Raw genomic sequence first — 18,989 nt, forward strand, 5'->3', positions numbered from 1 at the left:
GATTGAAATGAATCCATTTTAGATGCTTTAGATGACCATCTAGAACTGTTCCACGAAGTTGGTGTTTGCTATCGTAGGCTATCGAGATAAGATCCCAATTACAAAGTCGACATTTTTGGGGGCGCACATGAAATAAGCTAATTAAATTTAGCATGTCTTAATCGCAATTTATTCCTTTTCTGCAACCACAGCCAATAGAGACCTTTAGGATCACCAATTTCAACGGAATTTTCCCGTGTTTAACAAAACCGCGTTCTAAGCCATTTTCAGTTTGCCTAATACTTTTATCTTAGCCTGATACCTAGCCTGATTCTCAGACGTCCGAGGTCGTTCGCGGTCCCTTCGCTTCCCTCCCTCTCCCGTTCGGGAGAGGGAGGCACGGCTCTTGTCGCTTCGCTCGCCGATATTTTCCCTATTTGACTCCGTGCCTTTTTCCCCACCACTGCGGAGCCTGGTCCCAGGCTACTTTTATCTAAATACCATTTATCGTGAACACCGATTTCAATAATTAAAAAGAAGGATCTTTCTTATACCAGAAAGATCAGAAAAAATTCCGGGCTCCAGCTAAGCATATAGCATAGACTGGAGAGCCAATTATTTTCTTAAATTATTAATCCACTGAAAAAGAGATCCGGAGGTCAAATGATTTCTTAAACCGCAGCCTAGGTTATAGACTTCGTTTAAATAACCAACGCTTAGATTTTGTAAGACAAGAACGACTACGAGAAGGAGATTTTCTCAATACTAAGTCGTGCGCCCGAGTGAACCAGCGTCATTTTGGCGGGAAAACGCGATATACTGTGGGGTTAGCGAAAATATTATCGTAGTGACAGAAACAAGTTATCAAATGCTAGAAGCTTTACCATTTTGCAATCAGGAGAGAGCTTAACCTCCATTCAACAAAATGACCATGTTATCCTTTTGTCCCTGCTGTGTTGCGCTAAAAATGCTCGTTCCGAAGGCGATTGTCCTGCGTAATATCACCTTAACTCACTGGTGCCAAACGCTTTAGTAAAAACATCTCAAGACATAGCGGACTGTTCAGTTGCACACATTAAAAGAAACCTTGAATGTGTACACAGGTCTAGATATCTTTGTAGAAGGAAGGCTTTTTGTAAAGCATATTTTTGGCTGTTGCAGAGAAGTTAAAATAAGAGTGAATACAGCTATTTTGGAGAAAGGTGTTCGGAGAAAATGTGTACGCGACAATCCCGAAAGATAATATGGGATTTGATCAATACACTGTTCCTGACGTACTGTAACTGACGAACCTACTTTTGTTGCTGAAATCTAGCATTCGCACACATACGTCCATAGCTTCTCTTGCCACTATTTCAAATTTCTTCGAAGAATCGTGAGCTCAAAACCACCCACAATACCTTTCGGGATCGTCGCGTGCACTTTTTTCGCCCTTTCTCGAAATAGCTGTATATCATGTCTGGCACCACTCTACGTGACAAACCCAAATAAAGAGAGAACGCATAAAGACAAGAGAGAATGTAGCTCATTCTCTCTTGATAAAGAATATACACAAGGTCAAACTGTTAGGTGTCTGAACTGTCAACACATTTTGCTTTATTGATCATTTGTTACTTCTATAACACTGATGATATTAAGCTATTGTAGCCTCTAAAACTGTAATATGCATCCCGCCTCTAGTGAATCCTTACATTAAGGTCACATTTTAACCTAAACTAAACAACTGAGAAATTTACTTATTTAGCTGTGACTTCAACTCAACACAGCCTCTTACGGCTTTGTCATTTTTCCGGGTCCTGAGCTGTTAGTTTACCAATTCTTGGTCGTGGAATCAATAACCAGAAAACTGCTTGCAATCGTTTCCTCTCAAAGAGGGGTACGAATGTAAAAACTGGAAGAACAGCGCCAGGCGAGGGCGCTCAACTTACGTCAGTTAATGCTAATAACCGCTGAACGCCAAGTAACCTAACTAGATTGTTTCGTTAACAATCCGCGGATAAAACATTCATTTACCTGGGGTCGTTCAAGTAAGTCAGTGTATGAATGTATATGATATTTATTTTACCTGCTATTGCTATACAATAATTAATGCATAACATAAAATCTATTTTAATCACGTCAACTCTAAAACGGACACAAATGCTAAAAAGAGGTCGAATCTCTGTGTTCTACGGTCTTGCGCTAAACTGTGAAATATGTCTTTTGCAGTAAACCGTAACATGGGGGCAGGATTGCAAGTGCGCAAGCAGACAACTCAGCGGGACAAGAAAAACAATGCTAAATTATTTTTCTTTCAAGGTCAAACTGTGTTCAGTTTTGCTTGCTAGTGAGACCATTTCGTACTTTTCAAAGGTTTGCTGCAAGGTGTGCATTGAACACTGGCATTTTCATCTGGAATGTTGTGCCCCTTTTACAAATTAAAATACGTTGAATAATGCTCATTATATCTAAGCCAAATCATTAAATCGAGACAATGAAATCTCATACCTATGCTTTCGTTAAAGAAAGGAGTCATACAGAGAAAATGATATCTCATACCCAAGCTTTCGATAAAGGAAAGTTTTCATCCAAAGAAAGAGGATGTTTAAAGACGAAAGTTCCTGAAACGGGGAACGGGAAAGGTAAAAACAGGTATACAATGAAACCCCACCTTACGAACGCCTCTGTAATACGGTCACCTCGTTATTACGGCCACTTTTTTTGGCCGCCTGGCAAAAGCCGCCATACATTCTCTTGTAAAAAAAAAAACCCTCGTTAATACGGCCAAATTTTTTTAAGCCCATTGGTGACCGTATTACGGGATTCCCCTGTACTACCAAACAGCGAATGGATAATGAGAGCTACCGATCGCGATAGGGCTAAGGGTTTTTCCCGTTTTTCATTTTCCTGTTCCCCGACCTCGTCAGTTTAGTAACGTCTCATGGTTCTAGGTCCTGGGGGTACTTAACAAATGTTTATACGGGGAGGCTCCCCCGCTGAGGTCCAACCCCTTACCCTTTTATATACCATTTTTCACGAAAAAAGTACCGCTTTCCTATACCCTCTATTGACAAACGGTACCCCTTTCACATACCTTGTTTAGAATTTCGCATCCCTTTTAACCGCTGTGAATGCACTGTCTTTTAAATAGGAATTAACCACAAAAAACAACGTTTTCTCTAATTTAAAAAAGGTATAAAATTCATCTGTTAGCCCTTTTGGGCGCTTTCACAGGCCCAAATGACAGATTTCCCTACCTGTCTGTATAATTCAACTAGTGAAATCCCTACCCTTTCATAAAAAGATGACCCTTTCGGGTGGAGCCTCCCCATAGGCCATCACAGGGAGTAACCCCCCCCCCCCCCCTCCCCCGCCGGGGTTCTAGATAAACTGCTTTACGCAATCTTTTGGTGTATTTGCTTTGAAAAATTTCAGTTGTAAAATATTTTCACCGGTTGACGCTCGATAAAGGAAAAATATATCAAAAGTGAATAAATTACGAGCGATAGTAGTGGAAGTCCTTTTGCTTTTGTCGGCCTTCTAACTATCCTGTGCACCAGAGGATTTTATTCCTAAATCATATCGGAAAACGAGCGCGGACACTGCTACTAATTCATCCTCTTATCAACTGAAAGCGCACCTAGAACCAGGGTAGAACCTTTCTGACGATTTGAAGATTAGAGGTTGTAGACAATCGTCTTGTTCTATCTTGAATAAAACTGAATACCTCGAAAATAACGTCTCGATTCTGAGAACTTAACGACCTTTGACTGACAAGGTTAACTGACATCACTTTCTAATGCCTATGGGGAATTAACTTTAATTGAATTGAATAACAAAAGTACCATGTACCACATTAACTGACTTATGGTTATCAAGACGCCCTTAGATTTTACATCTTTGAATCAGGATGGTACATTTCCAGATCGTTAACGGAGCCTGCAGTAGGTCCACTTTCTTGACGGGCTCGGAAAAACAGCTGGTACAGAACGCCTGCAAGCAACCCTCCACCAATAGGGCCGGCCCAGTAAACCTGCGGGATACAACAATTAAAAATTCATTAACGCACTTTAATTTTTTTTAATGTTAATATTATATTTATAGAAGGGAAGTGCGCTAAGTTGATCTGCCTTGTTTACGGGCAAGCCACCCTGATAATTTCAAACAAATACACCCAAATATTATGAGTATTAAAAATACAAATTGGTAAGAGGTAACCAGTTGGCTATTTACAAGCATAATCCAGGAGATCATCTCGGGATCACAACAGGACAAATCAAGCCAGCGAAGAAGGAAAGACTCAAACTCGGGACTTCCAATTACCCGAGTCCCCTCAGTCTCCCATTCCAACAATCAATTAACTGCTGTCAAACGTAAACTTGCAAATACTTTGCACAGTTTTGTAATGCTACACGATGTGATCACCTGAAAACACCCATCTCACTTTCCCAGCAAAAGGCAAATAAAAGAAACCCATGGATCTTTCTTTTCTTCAGTTTTTTTTATGAGGCCTTGATCAGGTGACTATACCGGCTTTGGGTAGACAACAATGGGCCACTAGCCAACAGAGCAGAAGTATCTCTTTACAAAATACCATGAGAATCAAATATTAAGTTTGGGCATTTTTTTGTGAAATTTTGTACATCAGCTTCTCAATAATACGTCATTAGCCATATTGTATTGTTGACTAGAATTTGTTCGCTAGTATCAGAAACCCATTTTCTATTTGATTGAGAACTAGCTTTAAATATTCTTAATCACAGGAAAAATGAGTAGGCGTGCTTTGATCTTCATAGTATCAGTTTTTAAACTCGTTGGAGATTGATCTGGTATTGGAAGTGAACAGGAGGCCATAAACCGCAGCGAACCACCAAACAGTTTATTTTTGGAACGATTTTGGCACAAATTTAAACTTAGATCTCAAAACAAAGTCGGGAAAAATTGTAGCTTCCATTTTTGTGGGGAAAAGTGCTGCGAAATGTATCTAAAAATAAACCGGTCCGTGAAAACGCTATAAAATAGGCCAAGTATAGGAGTTGCTGTCTTCTGGTGACGGGTTGCTAATATGAATATTTACCCAGTGGTCCTCCCAGATCGCACTGGTGTTCATAACAACTGCCGGTCCGAATGAGCGAGCAGGATTAATTCCACATCCAGTGAAACCAATCTGAAAAGAGATGAAAAAAAAAAGAACAATCAGATAGGAATTTAAAGTAAAAAGTTTTAACTTTAGGGTGAACCACTAGCCTCCGGTCCTTTGACGATTCAATCAGAAAAAGGTTCAGTGGAAGGATTTATAGGTTCGGTGCAGTGGCAGAGTTCAGGCTTTAAGTAATCCATTGGCAGATTTTTAACTTGACCCCAATCGAACTCTAAGGGCCAAATATTTAAACGTAGTTTAGCCAGTGTTTAACAAAACCGCGTTCTAAGTCATTTCACGTGATTTTCCCAAAGATTTTATCCAAACATCATTTATTGTGAACAGTTTTATGAAAACACTGATATAGAGAAGACTAGAAAAGCATGTATCTTCCTCAAACAACCCACCAAAGAAGAGATCTGGAGGTTCAAAGATTCGTTAAACCGCGGCTTAAGTTAGACTTCGTTTAAATATTTGGCCGCAAGAATTCAATCATACATTAGATAAATGTTCAATCTTCGAAACTTATTGTTTTTCATGAAACCCGATTTGCCTTATAAATCACCAGGCTTCGTGACTGGACAACCAAAAGAGCTTCTACTTTGCGTCTGAATGGAGCGAAGCGAGCTTTAAGTGCTACTCTGGAGAGGGAAAAGGGTGGTGGCCTTTTTCCCCTTCTATAGTCCACCACTTGCTGTTGCACCTCGTTTTTTCCTTTTTATCACACTAAGGAACCTGGTCCTAGGCTACTTAACCTCCAAAGAATATTGCATGGGCGATTGACCTGGGATGGTGTGAAAATTAGGCTAATGTTTAATGACAGTTACACTGATTTCCAATCCGTCGACAAAACCACAAACACCGGTAAAAAATCAAAATGAAGACTTTAAATACATGAATTTTTGTTAGACACGAGTTTGCAAATGGCCTGCTTCCATGTCACCGCCATATTTTATCAGTAGTGTTGATCATCGAAAGGGAACCTGAGGAGACGCAAACATGCTTGACAGCTGGCCATTCTTCAGGCGAGAAAGGTTATCCCATAGGTATGAGGTATAGGTAAGTTCCTAGAGATAGGGTATTGCTCTTAATAATTACTGAGTCCTCAAAAAATTAACTCTTTTGCAATGTGATTGTTCGATGGGGTTTTCCTTAAACAAGGAATGTTGTAGGTATATTTAAGCCCTTGTGAACAGTATTAAGTGCGGCTGAGCTACCCGTTATGGATTACAATACACTGATAAGGAATTAAGTGCACACAGTTCCATTTCATCGTTTTTCCTTTCAATCTGGAGTCATCTACAGCGTCAAAAAAGGGTATCAATACAAAGGCATTCAAAGAATCTTTGCGACAGACAACTTGCTTCACACTTCAAAATATGACTACAACAAAGACAAAGGAAATGGTATGACGTTTTCAAACTTACTCCGATAAAATGGCAAACAGCAACACACAAGCCAATGGATAATGGCACCTCGTAACCATAGTGATTTCTCTTGGGATCCGTAGAGGCGCATACAGTAAAAACCAACAAGAACGTAAGCAATATCTCGATACCAAGCGCCTGTCCAGCAGTTACACCGGGGGCAGGAACCGTGGCACCAAGGGATCCGCGCTTTTCTTCTGGTGTGATGTACTTCAATACCGCCGAGCCCGCGATACCTTGAAAAGAAGTAGATATGTGGCGTTACTGTCAAATAGTAGCTTAAATCCCGGTGCAAACGGACGCAAAATTGTTGGATGTCACATGTTGCGTCTGTTTGCACACCGTGTTGCATGTTGTTGCGTGTTGTTGGGAGTTGTTGCGCAAAGTTTAAAACCGGCCAAACTTTTAGCTACTTGCAAACGGACGCAACATTTGGGAGTTGTTGGCAAAGAATGTTGCGTCCGTTTGCACGGGGGTTAATACTGAGTTGTCTTTTTTATATCAAATCACAACGACCAATTATTCAAAATTCAAACAGCACGAACTGCTGCCAAATTGAGTGAATCATTAAAATAACGGCTCATAACAGAAGGTATAAATGACAGCAAATACAAAAGGAGGCACGGATAGAAAAGACTTGAAGAACACTAAAACGGATTACAAGTGTAGTATTGTTAGCCTCTTAGTATTTCAAAGCTGATTTCGGTTGTTTTTAACTATTGATACAGTACTTGGAAGACACATATTTTTTGACACAAAGCTGTGATTTTGTCATTCACTGGTAATTACTCAAGCTCCATGGTGAATAAGGAAGCGTAACTGTCAGTATAAACAAAATGAGCTAGACAGCCATGACCCAGCCCCTTTATAGACTAAAACAATAAAGAAGCCGGCGCAATATTGTTTCCATGCTTCGATCTTGAGTCGTTTGTTATATAACTCTTCTTTCCGTGGGGGCACTCTACATTAGTATCCACTGCACCTTCAAGGATCACTGCCGAAACCAAAAATAGGTTTTCTGTATTTTTTTTTTCTATTCTTGTTTTTTAATTGATTCAGATTAGACACGACAAAGAAAATATTAGACAGTCGCTGTAGATCAGAGCTAAACCTTTATTCCTTGCATGACTGGCCCTTTATTCTCCTCATTTTCTGTTATTCAATGGGTTTTTTGTATTGGAAGGAACAATGTGCTATTCATAAAAAAATTACAAATCACGCGTTGCTTACAATGCAACGTATCTAAACTAGAAGCAAGCTCTTTCCCAACGTCTGCCGGCATTGGAGATGGTCACGTCAGCTACACTTACTTACTGAACAGTATACAGCAGAGTTAAAGCAAACTGCCAGTGTGAGCACTTTCTAGGCATTTTTTTGTTCCCTAAGTTTATGAATAGCCGTGGTGTTGGGTTCAAAGTCCGTTTACTGTCACTACGGAGGACATGAGCAGCTACTTGGTACCCTCGTGCCCATCCCTGCTCACATGTATCGAACAAACACGTGTTTATTCATGCACGCGTTGGTAAGCTACTAGACTTCGAGCAGTCTCTCTTTTGCTCGAAAAACCAACGAGAGCGCGCCCAATAATGCGATAATGCACACATCTCGCTGCTTGCAGCTTTTTCTAAGCTCGCGCCACACTCGCATTAACGCGCCGACACTGATTTTCGCGCAAAATGGAGACTTCTCGTAGTTCAGTAAAAACGTGTGGTTACATAGTTTATAATCGGCAAAGTTAAACGTACATAGGTGCGGGTGCCATTTCCAAGTTTGTTTAAGAGATAACAGGGCGTAGTTCAGGGTGTCATCTAAAAGCTTTGAGGAGCCACTTTCATAATGCAGCATTGCATCTAAGCCCACTTCGGCGACTGAATGACAGAAAAGTCAACCCAATTTGGTTGGATCCAGTTTGGTAGCCGTAATAAACGACTCACTAGAAATCAGATGAATCAAAAGCGCCTCATAGAAACAAGTGAATAAAATAGTAGAATTTAATACTGTCTCTCAAACAGTGCACACCAAACACGTAAACGTTTTTTAAGCTCACTCTCACTATCTAGCCACTTTCAGAATTTATGTTACATAACAAAGACTGGGATTTTTTAAACTAATAAACATATTTCTGTTTCCCTTTTTAGTAAAAATACTGCAATTTTTTGCTCCCACAGAATGTTGTTTTAAATGTTTGGAAAGTTTGCCACTTAAGTTTATCTGGTTGCATCTACACTTAGTCTCACCAAACAAACTTCTAGCAAAACAAGCTTCTTGCTGTCGTGTTGAGCGCACTTATCAATGTTTTTTTGTTATATAATCCGAGGAATTGTTTCGATTTTCAATAAAATATTCTGAATATTTCTCAATATAATAAGATTCTTGTTTACTGTATTGTTCAATTTAATTTTCACGTCCATGACAACCTTGCTATTTCAGTCCTCTTTTCACATCCTTTGCCTAAAGGGGTAATGCGCATTGACCATTTCATCTCCCAACCCATCTCTACCCACTCTTCTTAACTATTACTGCTTGGATACTGTGCCTTTTTAGGCTCAAATTATCGTCTTGGATGTCCGATTTTGTAGAGAAAAAGAAACTTTCTCACCCTTAAATATAATAAAGGGCAACTATTTTAAAAATTTCGGCAATTTATCATTGACTATATAGATAAGATCGTTAAGTCACTCAATTGGAAGACATCCCTTCTTGAATGAATAGGCTCTTCTATAAAATTTTTAATTATAACTTTTCCGGACACCACAATTAGTTTTTGCCCTTATCAAAAAGACATCGAGTGCGCATTTGGTTTTGCAGTCTTTCAAAGATACACGATAAGTGAAGTTATGTACATGCATTCAGGATTTTGTCTTTAGATCAGTGACCCACTTCATTGGAAACAGGTGTCAATTTAATAGGCGTTTTGACAAGCTTGGGACAATAGATACTTCTACAATTCTTAATAATTCACTGAAATATGTAATTAGATGAATCTGCATCTGTTTACAAGAAGACGAAGACAAAACAGAATTAACAGAGATTTTAATCAGACTTATCAGAGCGAAATGACAAAGGGACTTTGTGCCATTTGATTTTAGGTAACAATTCCGACTCAATTCCCTTGTCTAACAAATCTGCATCAGGCTCTTCTTTATGACAAAAAAGGCTTTCGTACGAGATAAAATAACCTATTTTAGCAGAAAGTAGCCCTTTTTTTCCTTTTCCATAATTTTTAATAAAATAAAAATAAATAAATAAAAAATAAAATAACCCAAGATGGAAAAGATTTTAAAAAAATAGAACAGGCATACCATTACGAAGCATTTCTCATATTGTTGAGAGCATTAGAGTCTCTCACAATAATGCGCGGGGCAGCTGAAACTTTTCATTAGTGACTAGAATGGAGCCGCTCGTTTTTTTGACCCACAGTAATTATCTTTGCCCTTAACTGATATAAGCATTTTTTTTAGAGGGTCCAGTGAATCAAAGAAAAGTGGGAGGAGAAAACGGCCTGACTTATTTGAAAGTCTCTGCGTTTGTCTTTGCTTTTCTTTTTACTCATAGTAAAGGAAGACAGGATAAATGATGAATTGCAGCTGGGCTTAGCTAGTCGTTTTTCAGGGTGCGCACAAAGGATCAGAGGGTGGTCGACTGTCAGCTCTCGACAGCTGAACAAAGATTGCCTACAAACAAAAAGACAAATGCTTGCCACAGAATTTGCACAAAAAGTGGCGACTCTAATGATTTTAATCTACCTTATGAATATAAAAGATTGCGAGAAAGGATAACCTCTATCGTTTTGTTATTATCTAGCATCCTTGACTCTTCGACAATATTTCACGTACGTACATTGGTACTCAGTTGGTTAATTACTTGCGTAAAGGTTCCTCCCCCTAGAGTGGACTTTTTTGAAAACCTTTGCGGTTAAAAGCCAAATTTCCACGAAATCCGCAAGAAAAAATTTGCATCTACAGGAACGCTGTTTATCTGGAATAGGTCAAGATGATGGTCAGGATGAATGATTGTAAATGACCGCCCGCCTTGAACATAAGTTACGCCCAAAATGGATGTAGTGAAATGAATGGAAACAAAAGCCTTTCTCGACCTTTTATTCTCAGCTGAAAACATGCCTATTTGGTCATGAAAAATCACACTTACGATCATGCGAAATGAAGTCGAGATTTCTTCTGTCCAATATCAATCGCGTGGCATAAGCGCAATTTCTCATTCAGGAAGTTAAATAGCTTGAGTTAACTTACGTCAGTCCCGTCAGGATGATCAAAGCCGAGCAGAGGCATTGAACCTCAACATAATAGGTATATTGTTTTCGTGCAATTACTAAGAAAGAGTTCAAGTTATAATAACCGATTATTCAAAACTATATTTTCCACGCAAAATCACTGCATATTATGTTGTAAACTAGCAATTTTCGTGAGGTCGATATGATTAGGGTGTGTGTAAGACGCAAAGTAACACAGTAAGCATTTCTTTTGAAAAATACACTCTTTGCTGACGTCAAAACAATAAGAGCTCTTGAAAAACCACTTTGCTCTTTAAGGATGACTGTTGTTGCCATATATGTACAAAGAGACATTTCGTAGCAGAAATTCTAGGCATGCTTCAAATGTTGTGTACGATAGTTGCTTCGGTTTTAAAATGCCCCACCCTAAAGTTAACCTTGCTGGTGCAGTTAAAACTGCGATCTTAAATATGACTCTCCATTTGCTGCCGGCGGCTAAAAACACGTCTCGTTTCTCAATTTTTTTTCAAAGGGCGGGTAATATTAAAACATGTCTATTTTAGCAGAAGGATCTAGAACGATGGCCGGATCATAAACTGATATCAGTTGTCAAACTACAAATACTGAAGGGTTTCATGTTTACGTTTGCAGATGATTCTTAAGTTTTAGCTTTGTATTGTTTGGTTATATTTCTGCTTATAAGGAATTATAGTTCTCACTGGAACTAAAATGACAATTATTCTTGTTTATGTATGTAGAGCACGTACTACAAATTGCCTGAGGCAATCAGTGAGCGTGAGGACACAGGTAAAATAAAATAATAATAAAAATAACATGTGGCACGAGCTTGACACCGTCTACATTTGACGCAACATAAGTACTGACCGAAGTGTTATTGATAAAGTTTGCCAATACACCAGAGAACTGACGCACCTTTAGTGGGGAAAAAGCTAATTACAGTACTACTAAGACACTGGTTAAAATATTAAATCATCATCTTTGAAAGATAGACCCAGAGCCACTATATGAAATTACATTACTGGGATCTCAAGATAGTAGCGTGTCCTTCAGTTATTAAAACAATCCAGGAACCAATATGGTTGTTTACATAGCGACTCGATACTTTTTAACATTACCAGACTGAAATTTTAACACGATCTCACCTCCTGCCAGTTGAAAAATGATGTAAGTTACTCCTCGCAGAATATTCACTTTTCTGAGTGCCATCATAGCGATAGTGACGGCGGGGTTGATATGTCCACCGCTTAAGTGCGAGCTACACATGGCGAGGGTGGCGATACTGAAGCCAAACGACAAAGATATCAACTCTGTCGAGGGTGGATGGCTCGGATTCCATGTAATCGTCGTGCCAGTGGTTAAAAAGATGAAAAAGAAGGTTGCTAGCAGCTCTACTAAGGCGCTGGCCCAGAAATGGACACTCTTGAGTTCAGATACAAACATCATTTTGGGGGTACTTGTCTTAGCCTCTTCGCCTCAGTACAGCCTGTTCCCTTGCTCTGCGGTATTGAGATCGTGTGGCATTCGCACGTTGTTTACACCACTTCTTTTGAAGTTGGAGCTATTTGTCATGGAAATGTGGAAGCGCTTATTGGCTGTAGCAAGGCCTTAAGGGAAATGATAGCAATCAAGGTGCATGCAATAAAAGCTAGCCATGCTGAACGTCTTGTTTCGAAACCCATCGTCCACCAATAAGGAAAAATTTTTTGCTTTTAGGTTATTCCTAGAGTAAAATTGACCGATTAAATGAATGCATCACACCTGTTCGCTTATGGCAAATTTCACTGTGGGTGTTTCATAGATGAAAAAACTCACAAAAAATGTTAAGAAACACGATATTCACAGAACTGTAAATACCAAAGGAAAAATTGCCTAAGACACCGTCCATTTGATCCTTTTGCCATTTTATCCTTCAGCCACGCATGAGTTTGTCGTAATCATCATGTCATCTGAATAAATTTTGAATGCTCGAATTTACTGTTATCATTTTACCATTTTAACAGTGAAAGTTCTTTCCTATGACTATCCGTTGGTGTTCCGTTGTGTAATTTCAATGACAGATAATTTGATTGCGTATAAATTGCTTTTATCTGTAAAGCAGGGAATTATACCAAAGGAGAACATTAAGTATGGCAACATAATATAGAAGTGTTTTACTCTGACTGGTTCTCAAAACTATTTCCAGATTCGTTGCGAATGCTTAGGTACAAGTGGAAACGTCTTTGAAAAACAAGTCAGAGGAAAATCTTTCCTCCTGGCTAAAAATGCTCAATTTTTAAACTCAGACACCAGCTTACTTTTCAGCGAAGAGAGCAAGCCTGGCAATGGCGACATTCGAAACACTTCTTTTTGATATTCAGCGACATCGAGTCCGCACTTAAGTCGGGCTTATCAGAAGCCAACGCTTTAGTTCCTCAGATAAGCGGCCCTTCAAAGCCTAAACATGGGAGAATTAAAGAAAGATCTCATCAACACGTTTTTGGGTCAGATTCATGTGTCGTACCTTGCAATCGACCTTATCTGCGAAGGAAACCTTATTCTTAATTAACGTTGTTGTTTCGTTAAGTCAATTACTTTCCAAGGTTTATTAATTTTTAGACGTTGTGAATAGCTTGTCGGTTCACTTAAACGTAGTTCCTTTGTAAAGTTCACCTGCCCGGCTGGGGAAGGACTTACTCCTCCACGCAAATTTCATATTCGCTCTGTTTACATCTTGTACACTCCAAACTGATAAAAAATGCTAATTTCATTGCAACTTAACTGTTTTTATTAAACTTTCCAAGGATTTCCAAGAGCAATTAGACTGGAACATGCTGCTATCCTTTTAATCTATGGCTTCTTTCAAAAGGCGCTCCATGTTGTCGCTAAGGCCATATCTATGTTGTGGTTCAATTTTAACCTTGGCTTAAATTTTGTTTTCTTTTGTTTTTGGGTATGGTAATGTATGATAATGAGTTTGAAACAAAAGAAAATAAAATTTAAACCAAGGATAAAATTGAACCACAACATCTACATGTCACACGAAAAACTATTCGGTGTAGTATTAACGCCTGTTTACACTGCGCCAAAGAGTGCATTCGATATGTGACGATCCACCTTCAAGATGGGCACGACGCAGCTTCGCTCCACTCATTCCACTCATGAGTGAAGCAGGAGTGCGGAAAGCCCTACCCGATATTTTTCTTTGTGGTATGCAGGAAGTGGGTGGTGGAATACAGACGCGTGTAAAATTGTAGAACCGGTCTAACTCACGTAAGGTTAATTCGCTTAAGTAAAATAGGTAGGTAGAGGCATTTTCTAATGTTATAACCATTTTCCGGGTTTGACTTAAAAGGATAACACCTTTGCAATGACTTGAAACAAAAACAAAACTACAACTGAAATAATGTTAGAGGATCTACGATGCGGAAACAAGAGTTCCTGTTTAAGGAAACAGCATTACAAGACTCGATCGACCAAGTCCACAACAACTGCTAGAGCCAATCTCAGAGCATAGAATTTAAATACCACGGTAACCACAGAAAATTCTGACTGCACTCAAAAAATGTGATTTGAATGTTCACTCCTTTAGGTCTTCATTCACAGACTCAAAATTGTAAACTACTACACAATAAAACTCGAGAAGATTCGTCAGAGCAGAGACAGTCACATACTTCATGGCTTCTGTGACCCCCTCTCGTAGACCGCACAACGGCCGTTTTTGGGAGCGCTCGGCGTTTTTCGGCTCGCGAATGGAAGCTTAATAACGCCTGTTGTAATTAGCCTGTGGCTTTCGCGTCCGTTCAAGAGTGCGTGATTCGTTTGCAACATACGCGTATGGCCGTCGCCTTACCCGTTGGAATTTTTTAATTGTTTTTAAGCTTAAAAACAAAAGAGAACTGCGACGGTCATATGCGCATGTGGAAAACGCATGTAGGCAACTGAATCCACCATTATATAACCTTAACAGGTTTTTCTTTTCTTTTTTATTTTTCATTTATGGCGTACAGACAGTAACTTTCAAATCTCACTTAAATAGTATATTGGCACAAGAGTTACAGACTTTACGGATCAAATCTGAAACCTTTTTAAAAAGTTAATCTGCTTATGTTTAGACATTTTTTTTGTTGAGAAAATATGTCAAATATTGTGCGGTTTCTATTGTAGGTGAAAATAATAAACAGAAATCAAAGTGATTTATCGCTAGGCTGTGGATGACCCAGACTCATGGTGATTCATTTCATTTGTTAAATTGAACTATTAGGAGTATTACTTAGTTTAGGCAATTAACGCGATTCCATACATTCAACCATCCATCCAGATCGTCTGGATTCCATTGATCATAATGATCATTTTCCTAATCCGCTTTTCTGATCAGTAACCAAAGACACATATTACCCTCGGGTACCAAAACTGAGCCACACACTGCAGAAACTTAAGGCTCACAAATTTGACTGAACAGCGCGATTTTAGAAGGTTTAAACACTGGTACTGACGAACTCCCGCCCCACCCCACCCCCAAGCACCAAGCACTCCCTGGGAGGCTATAAAATAACCACAGCTGAGATGTACAAGTAAAGTCTCATCTGCGGGGTTCAATTCACGATAAAATATTACGAGGATAACTTCTAGAAAAATTAGTTAAATCTATAGTGAGCTGTAAAAAGCTTAGCTTTCACACTGAGCATGACGTTAATGACAATGAAAAGGCTAGAGAATAATATCACCACTATTAAACATGAAATCTGATGAAATGTGCTGTTCTTCGGTTTATGAAGTCACCTTGATCATCGTTCGCTATTTTTTTTTTTTTTTTTACCATTTTTTTTTCTTTGCGAACATCATTGAAAGACTCTCTGGTCGCGAAAAGATTTACTTGTCTCACAACGGTCGAAGAATAATTTAAACTGTCAAGGTCATTATTTTGCTATTGCTGGTATGAAACGAAAAAGTCAAGTTCAATGTCAATTGTTTTGCATCGAAAAACATTTTGTTTTGATGGATGAATTGTTCAAATCAGGGGTTAAATATACACAGTACATATATATATATATATTTAAGACTGGAAAGCCGCTATTTTAGGTATGTAGTAAAACATAAATAAACGTGACTGGACCGGCGCTGGCCACGAGGCACACGAGGCTTTAAGAGCAAGGCCATGTGTCCATGGTGCGGCGCAGCGCTCGCTCCATTATAGAATTCGCGCCAAAAATCACCTTTCTTATGTGTGAACAGAAGCCCTATCCTGTATAGCGCGCTTGCGCAAAAGCTATAATTCAGTATAGTATGAACATAGCCTTTATTGGTTTCTACCAGATTTGACCTCGTGCCTACCTACTGACCAGTTACGTTGAATGTAGCCAAATGTGGCAGGTAATCTATAGTTAAGCTGTTTGAAATAGCTTACAATCTTTCTCTGACCTTTTATATTATTACGATAAATCACTGATTATTACAATCCCATTCCCAGTACTTACGTCTCGCGAAGACGTAATCTTTCTGACGCTAACCTTAGCTGCCCCTGCACAACAATTTTTAGGCGGCCTTTCTCTTGGCCGGGAATTGGCATCTATCCTTTCCTCAACCCCCTTCTCTGTCGGACGCTCATCTCACTTGTAATTATCACTCGTAGTGATTAAGGCTCCAGACAAGATCATTACACGTAACATCTCTATGTTCGTTAGGCAAGCAACAACGGGCGTTATTGGGAGCGCTCGGGAGGAGAAAAAAATTCGGCGAGGGCGACATAAAATCGGAGAGTAAGGCGAACCGAGCGGTAATCTATGGAGCAGAGAGGGTGGAATCTATCAAGTGGCATCGAGACACTTGACCAATCAGAGCATGACTGATATCAGAATATGGTATCATGGAGCGGTGGTATCAAAGGCATGTCTCCAGGCTCCGCTATCCTTTCTCCTCTTCGGCCTAATCCACAACTCGGCTAGCTTTGCTCGGCGATTTTTCTGTTTCACCCTTTTTTGCCTTTATCCTCTACGAAAACTCGTCCCGGGCTAGATACCCTCCTCCTTCCTCCACACAGGCCTCTTTGTGCCGCTGCATAAACCTTCTCTCCGCGCGCTTTTTCCATTTTTATGTTGTTTCTCACCAGAGGGAGTCTCCCAAAATTAGCCGGAAAACTCGTGTGAGCTAATCTGGCTAATCATGGTCAGTTTTATACTTCTTGTTATTTAGAAAATGGCACAAGGTTTCCTAACCGCACACTAAGCAATATAGCGTAGCTGCTATCGTTGTTGTAGCCTGCGTAGCTGGCGGTATTGTGTGGGTGCGAGATTGAAGTTTTGGCGGCGGAGCTGTGTTCCAGAAAAAGGGAGTAGGGACGAGGCGGTTGAAATACCGCCTGCCAGAAAACCCTGGTATTTTGAATAGTCCGCACACCAGTGTGCGGAGAAACAGATTGGTCGAGGGCCATACATATGTCAATCATGTTATATGATCCTTCGCATATATTTTCCAATTAAAGGAGCAGATGGCAAACGGGAAAAGACTTAAGTGATTGTGGTTTCTCCTTTAAAAAGAGCATAATTGATGACCAAATTGCCGAAATGGCGTCTTTAAACTTCACAGCGCTGGAATCGTCTTTATTTAGCCGTAAGAAACAAAGGTCAAAGGAAATTAAAACACTTTACAACTACATCTGAGATCAAATCCTATCAGGAACACCTACAAAAGAATTAAATAAACCACAGGAAATGGTTACTCAGTATGCATGTAACAAACCAGCTTCGTGACCTTTTAATGTTAAGCCTAGTGTGGCAAAAAAAGATTTACTCCGTCAAAGTTTAGAATGATACTTGCACTGTGTAGTGCTAGTAACCGCGCGAGAGCCGAGAAAATAAAAAAAAAACCTCTGTTCAAGCAAACTCACAAGGTCACGTTTCACATTATCACGAGCTTAGGAGTCCTGTTTAGCCTGTCAACGCTTATTTCTAAACTGTCTCGCGTGAAAATAATCGGAAGTTTCAAATTGTAGGTTTCTCTTTGATTGGCTGATTTAATTGGGATCAGCTAAGGTGACAAAAGTGGGCGGCATTCGAAAAATCATGGTTCTCTGGCAGGCGGTATTTCTCGTGGCTTCGCCGCTCGTGACGGCTCCGCCGTCAAATCTCACTCGACTATATTACAACGGCTCCGCCGCCAAGTCTCACTCGACTACTACACAATACCGCCAGCTACGCAGGCTATCGTTGTTGTTGATTCTTTCTTAAGGGTGAAACTTTGCATCGATTACTACCAGCATAACTATGTAACAATAATTTGCGATATGGATATAAGCTGGTTAGTTCTTTGGACTCGAGATCTGCGCATGCCCTGAAATCGCCAATATGAAAACGAGGCTGAAAATTAAATTGCCTTAACACCAGTCTCAGAGAATAAAATATCGGCGAAAACAAAGAAATCGCGAGATGAGTTTCGCCTTCTATTTAAAATACCTGTCTATAAGAAAACGGATGGTGGCAAATGAATCTATGCAGATGAGTCAGATGAGGTCTTTATAAATAATTCCAAAGAGTATTACAAAAGAGTTTATTACTATACATTTCATTATAATCGACAGTTCTCGGGCGCTAAGCTTTTTGTTTTCGTTTTTTTTTTGTTTTGTCAAAACCTGCAGTTAGTTAGCCATTGTCAAAACTACCGGCGTATTTCGCTCTTTTTAAACTTTTTGGATCGGAACTTTTAGTTTCCGTTTATCCCTAAAGAGTAGAACGTTACCGCTTCTGTGCCTAAATTGACACTCAAAAAGTTTAAACGGTAAAAAAATAAAAGCAAAGAGAAACATTGGAAATTAATTTTGGTTAAAGAGATAAGGAATACCAATGTTTGCAGGCACAATTAAATTCTTTATCCTACAAAAATATTCGGGAAAAAAACTTCATTTCCTAATTACTTCATAGTCCCGAACACTTCTTAATAAATAATTCAGTGAATACAGGCTGAAAGAAAAGGTTTTTAGATAATACTTAAACGACAAAACTCATTAACCAATAATTAGCCGCACCGAGTTTTATCCGCAGTGTGAAGGGAAACACTTTATCGTAATCAACCAATCAGATAGCCCATAAGATAAGCCTTCTGCGTAATTCCTGTTAAGATCGCCCACAGTACGGTTACTTTGAAGTAAAATGACCACGAAAATCTATGATCGTTTAGAGAGTTTTCTAAATGAGTAAAAGGTCTTTTAACGTCATATTTTACGGACAATAGGAAAACATCA

The 18,989-nt window shown here is 39.4% G+C and overlaps 1 protein-coding gene across 1 annotated transcript; it reads right to left on the bottom strand.

The window, feature by feature from the left end:
- Positions 1–1,544: 1,544 nt before the first annotated feature.
- Positions 1,545–12,327, bottom strand: LOC140951571 (aquaporin AQPAe.a-like). The gene is made up of 4 exons (XM_073400850.1): positions 11,920–12,327; positions 6,526–6,761; positions 5,036–5,125; positions 1,545–3,991 (listed from the first exon to the last, which is right to left on the bottom strand). Exons 1-4 carry the CDS (start codon positions 12,218–12,220, stop codon positions 3,851–3,853), a joined length of 768 nt encoding a protein of 255 aa, XP_073256951.1. The 5' UTR covers positions 12,221–12,327; the 3' UTR covers positions 1,545–3,850.
- Between the last annotated feature and the right edge of the window lie 6,662 nt (positions 12,328–18,989).

Source organism: Porites lutea, chromosome 11 (genome assembly GCF_958299795.1).
Source record: "Porites lutea chromosome 11, jaPorLute2.1, whole genome shotgun sequence".
NCBI lineage: Eukaryota > Metazoa > Cnidaria > Anthozoa > Scleractinia > Poritidae > Porites > Porites lutea.